This window comes from Vitis riparia, chromosome 9 (genome assembly GCF_004353265.1).
Source record: "Vitis riparia cultivar Riparia Gloire de Montpellier isolate 1030 chromosome 9, EGFV_Vit.rip_1.0, whole genome shotgun sequence".
Classification (NCBI taxonomy): domain Eukaryota; kingdom Viridiplantae; phylum Streptophyta; class Magnoliopsida; order Vitales; family Vitaceae; genus Vitis; species Vitis riparia.
In genome coordinates, this window is record NC_048439.1 from 20,198,591 (window position 1) to 20,204,430 (window position 5,840).

The following is a 5,840-nucleotide window of genomic DNA, read 5'->3' on the forward strand; positions in this document are numbered from 1 at the left end:
GATTTCAAATTTCATTAATTAGCACTCCCATAGATGTAATTTGTGTATAAAATTTAATTTTCAAAAGAATTGTAGGTAAAAATATTTTAGGATTAACAATTCTTTAAAAAATAAATTTTACTTACTAAAAAATAATTTATATAGATAGAATACATCTACGAGATCTAAATAATGAAATTTAAAACTAATGATAGTTTAGTATATTTAAACTAAACCTTAGCGGGTGCGACTAAAATAAACTCTTTTAAAAATATTTTAGGTATATATGTATAACAAAATTTTTATTTTTTATTTTTTATTTAATGTTTGCATTTTGTAATAGACATTAAAAAGGAACTGCTTTTCCCTTATGTTAAAAAATAAAATTTGAGTACCTCTAAAAACAAAATAATGCAGTAAAATTAAAGTTACATTGTAGGACTTTTACCGAGTGTTTTATACTTAAGAGAGGTCAATTAAAATAAGCATGCATCTAAAATGGTAATTTAGATGTCATGCTAAAATAGTAATTCTCCTTCACCTTAGAATTGGTATAGTTGGTGTTTAGTTTTTAAATGTCAATGGCAGATGACTCCAAAGGTCAGAAAACTCATGACCACGCCAAGGCCCAGTCATGGGGCTAGAGTTTCATTATAACTGGGGCTCAAGCCAAATTGGGCTTGGGCTGGAATTTTATCACACTATTTTTTATTGGGTGGTGGAATGTAGTCCCTAGATTATGGATTCCTGGCCACTGTGGTGGTTCAGGTTGAGTGAGATTCTTGGTAATTTTGAGAGTCGTGTTTGGTTTGAATCTGGTACTCTTCTTTCTACTTGTTTTGGTGAGTTTGGTGGAGAAAGAAACTGAAGATTATGGTTTCTTTACACATTCAACAAACCAACTTACAATATTTAGCTCACTTCATTTTCAATATGTTCCAAAGCTAAAACTCCATTGAGTGTTCAAAGCTTTCAGGCAATGGCTGAGGTAGACAGCTTTCAGAATCTGCTGGCTGCAAGGATGTTACTGAAAACCAGCCTAGAGAAATCAAGAAGTGTAGCTTCTGCCCTGGAGAAAACTGGCCCCAGGTTGGAGGAGATTAAGCAAAGTCTGCCATCATTGGAAGCTGCTCTTCGGGCACAGAAATGCAGTCTTGATGCACTTGGGGGCCATATCAGCCGCGCAGTTGGCCCTGCTACTGCAGTTCTGAAGGTGTTTGATGCCATCCATGGCCTAGAAAAGTCACTTTCATCTGACCCGAGTTCGGACCTCTATGGCTACCTCGTAGTCGTTAAAAGGCTCGAGGAGGCCTTGAGGTTTCTGGCTGAGAATTGTGGATTGGCAATAAGGTGGTTGGAGGATTTGGTTGAGTTCTTGAAAGAAAATGCAGTCATCGATGATCACCGGTACCTCTCCAATGTGACTAAATCTTTGAAGATCCTCAGGGAGTTGCAGGCAAATGAGGAAGGCGCCCGTCTCAATGGAGGGCTTCTCAGTGCTGCATACGACAAGCTGGAAACCGAATACAGACGGCTTTTGAGAGAAAATGGTGTTCCTCTCCCCATCATTTCCTCAGCATCCTCCATTGTTGCTCCATCATCTTTACCAGTTTTTGTTATTCAGAAGTTGCAGGTCATTATTGAGAGGTTAAGTGCTAATAATAGACTTGAAAGCTGCCTTTCTACTTATATAGACATTCGTAGTTCAAATGCCAGAGCATGTTTAGAAGCTCTTGGTTTGGACTACCTCGAGATATCTATCTTTGAGTTCGATAATTTGCAGTACATGGAGAGTTCCCTAGATATGTGGAGCAAGCATTTAGAATATTCTGTGAAGAATCTGCTGGAGCTCGAGTATCAGCTGTGCAACGACGTATTCGAGAAGGTTGGATTGGATGTTTCAATGGATTGCTTTGCAAAGATTGCTATCCAGTCTGGATTTCTGGCTTTCATCCAATTTGGGAACACTGTCACAGAGAGTAAGAAAGATGCAGTCAAGCTCTTTAAACTATTGAAAATCTTCCATACTTTGAATGAACTGAGATTGGATTTCAACCGCCTATTTGGGGGAAAATCTTGCAATGAAATTCAAATCCCAACGAGGCAGCTCATCAAGAGGGTGATTGATGGTGCTTGTGAGATATTTTGGGAGCTTTTGCCGCAGGTGGAGGTTCATAGGGGGACTTCTCCTCCTTCCAATGGCAGTGTTCCGAGTCTGGTGAGCTTCGTCATTGACTACTGTAACCAGCTGCTCCAGGATGATTACAGGCTAACCATGATACAGGTTCTGGAGATTCACCAGAACTGGAAACACCAAAAATTTCAAGAGGAACTCTTGAGGAAGGAGGTCTGCAACATTGTGGAGGCTATTCGGCTGAACCTGGATGCCTGGTCCAAGTCCTATGAGGACACTCCACTGTCCTACATTTTCTTGATGAACAATCACTGTCACTTGTACAAGGCCCTCAAGGGGACAAGCCTTGGGGACCTCATAGGTGACTTTCAGTTGAGAGAACACAAAAAGTACAGGGACTATTACGCATCGATCTACTTGAGGGATAGTTGGGGAATGCTTCCAGGCCTTTTAGGCCATGAAGATGAGACCTTATTCTCAGATGGAAGGGCCATGGCCTGCAGTCTGGTGAAGAAGAAGCTGAAGACATTCAATGAGGCCTTGGATGGAACCTATAAGAAGCAATCGAACTGGGTCCTGGCCAACAAAAACCTCAGGAAGAGGATATGCCAGCTTGTGGTTGATGCCATTGTGCCTGTATATAGGAGCTACATTCAGAAATATGGGCATTTTATTGAACAAGACGGCATTAAGAATGTGAAAATTTACACTGAAGAGGGTTTGGTGAATATGATGAGCTCAATGTTTCAGCCAAAGATGGGGAAGTGTTATAGCACTAATACCAGGCACTCCATTGATAAAAAGAGTGAGATTGTCACCAGTCAGTTTCCCTCTACTACTGTTGTAGCATGATTATGTATCCTGTTTTTGCCTCTCATCAACCATGAGGGACTCCTGACTTCTTGTAATCTTGATCTAATTTGCTTAAGAGAATTGTGTGGAAAAGTTATGAATTAATGAGGGGATTGTTGGGATTTTATTTCTCCTACATCTTCGGTAATAAACCGAAGACGTGATTGGAATGTGGTCCACATCATTTCATCAATTTAGGAACGAGGATTCATGCTCCAAACCATGTTCGCATCACTACCACATGTTTTGTGCACATTCCAGGTAGACTCAGTGATGGAGAGAGTCTTTTAAAATGAGGCAGAACACTAACGGGAGGGTACCCTAAGCCTGCAATCTCTTTTCAGCTTTCAAAACACCATCTAAGTGGAGATTGTGAAGGTTTAGAAGCACCTGAAACCCAAAATTAGCAAAACCCATTTTAACCTATAGAATGGCAATGGCGGGAGGTATGTTTTCCGATCAGTTTATAATTCCGTTTATGATCTAATTGCTATTTAATGTTTTTTTATAGCATGTTTAGATATAGAGATTACAGTTGGTATCAGAGCCTTGTATGCCTTTGCCTTGTTCATTTTACAATCTGCATTTTTCAATCAAGTGAGTTTTGGTATTTTGGAGGTTTTGGTTTTAGAAGTTTTTGATGAAAAATATTGTTAGAAATCATTAGGAGATGATATTTATAACATTTCGGTGTTTTAAATCATCAATTTGGTGTCTGGAATGCCTGGAAACCGTCGGGTTTCATTTTGGGTTGCAGATGGGTCAAATAGACCCGACTGAAGGTAGGGGACGACTACAGGGGCTTATAGTTTTGACTGTCAATAAGATTTAAATAGGTAAACAAGTAATCAGAAAAGGGGCAGTAGTCCAGTTGGTTATAGCCTTGTTTTCATTCATTCATTGCACAGGTTTGAGTCCTCCTACAACAACCTATAAACTTATTTTATTTTTAAAGGGGTTGACTGTCAATAAGATTTAAATAGGTAAACAAGTAATCAGAAAAGGGGCAGTAGCCTGGTTGGTTATAGCCTTGTTCTCATTCATTCATTGCACAAGTTCGAGTCCTCCTGCACCAACCTATAAACTTATTTTATTTTTAAAGGGGTTGATTTAGCTGGTATTTCTTTCCTTCAAAAAGCCTCTGCCTCAAGACTTGTATGACATGGATTTCCGTGTCCTGCATTTGGATTTAGTGAGTGTAATAATAATAATTAAAAAAAATCATAAAATTTAATGTTTTTTTTTAAAATATGTTAATTTATGGATATTTTATGTGATAGATTATTTATTTTTGCTAGTTGAATGCATATTTCTATTTTTAATGGTTTATTGTGCATACAACATTAAATTAAATAATTTGCACATTAAATTTATTCTTAAAGGCTTTTATGGTTTTAATTTTAGATATTAATGTGCTTATAATTTATACAATTTCAGAAATTTTGCACATTGATATTGAGTTTTGTGTAAAAATTGCTTATGGTTTCATGCAATTTATATAAGTTTTCTTGTGAATTAATTAAAATGTCAAGTGATCCATATAATTTTAATTAATTAAGGAGTAGCCACAGCATATTTAATTATGCAAAATTATATATTAATTGTTTTAGGATCACATATAGGAAAATGACATTATGGGTAATTAATTATATTTGATATAATAAAATTTTATCCCACAGGAATTTTTTTATTAAATTTGTATAATTAATTAGGGTGGAATATCAAATTATATTTCTTAATTACCCACAAGAATTAGGAAATGAAACATAATTTGATAGTTTTATCATAAGGTTTTACATGGATCTAATTGAATTAGAACTTTAGCCCACAAACAAGTTTTATGTTACTAGATTCATAATTTTTTAACATGAGTTACATTGGTAAAACATGATATTTGATTATTAGTCTCAAAATTGAATTATAAGCATGTATGTTTAAATTTTTGTGCAGTCATGCAACCTGCGAATTTCTCTAATATAAAATGTGACATTCCCGAATTTAAAGGTGATAACTATAAGGTTTGGAAGGAGAGAATTCTCCTTCATTTGGGGTGCATGAACATTGATTATGCTATTAGGAAAGACAAACCAACCATTATTGACACCAGCACTACAGCAGAAAAGGCTCTTTATGAACAATGGGAGCGATCAAATCGCCTTAGTTTGATGTTCATAAAGACCAAAATCTCTGATGGTATTCGTGGTTCTGTGGATCAGCATGACAATGTCAAGGCATTACTGAAGGCTATTGATGAACAATTTGTGACTTCAGATAAGGCACTTGCCAGCACCCTGATAATGAAGTTTTCATCTTTAAGGCTCACCAATGTGAGTGGTGTGCGAGAGCACATAATGCAAATGAGGGATATTGCGGCGCAATTGAAAATACTTGAGGTTGAAATGTCTGACTCCTTCCTTGTGCACTTCATTTTAAACACTCTTCCACAACAATATGGACCTTTCAAAATCTCCTACAACACACACAAAGATAAGTGGTCAATTAATGAGCTTCTGACCATGTGTGTTCAAGAGGAGGGAAGGTTGAAAATGGAATTGGGTGAGAATGCATTAATGACAATGGAAGGAAAGAATCAGAATTAGGCTAAAAAGAAAGGGAAAGGTAAAATACCGCCCCAAGATGGAATCAAGAAGGTCAATAGGTGCTTCTTCTACAAGAAGAAGGGGCACATGAAAAAGGGTTGCACCAAATTCTAGAAATGGCTTGAGAAGAAAGGTAAACCAATCTCATTATGGTTGATGTTATTTATAACACATAGTGGATTGATTCTGGTTCTACAATCCATGTTTCGAATACCTTGCAGGGTATGCGAAACCTAAGGAAGCCAATGCCAAGTGAGCAATGCATTTATTCAGGA

General features: G+C 37.0%; 2 protein-coding genes across 2 annotated transcripts; both read left to right on the forward strand.

The window, feature by feature from the left end:
- Positions 1–802: 802 nt before the first annotated feature.
- LOC117921985 (exocyst complex component EXO70A1-like) lies at positions 803–3,070 on the forward strand. Its single transcript, XM_034839934.1, has one exon. The coding sequence runs from the start codon at positions 959–961 to the stop codon at positions 2,963–2,965; it is 2,007 nt and encodes a 668-aa protein (XP_034695825.1). The 5' UTR covers positions 803–958; the 3' UTR covers positions 2,966–3,070.
- Positions 3,071–3,401: 331 nt separating this feature from the next.
- Positions 3,402–5,565, forward strand: LOC117921906. Its single transcript, XM_034839851.1, has 2 exons — positions 3,402–3,411; positions 4,916–5,565. Exons 1-2 carry the CDS (start codon positions 3,402–3,404, stop codon positions 5,563–5,565), a joined length of 660 nt encoding a protein of 219 aa, XP_034695742.1.
- The last annotated feature ends 275 nt before the right edge of the window (positions 5,566–5,840 follow it).

Bases quoted from the DNA above. Each gene is read 5' to 3' on its own strand.
- LOC117921985 (XM_034839934.1), top strand. From the start codon at position 959: ATGGCTGAGGTAGACAGCTTTCAGAATCTGCTGGCTGCAAGGATGTTA.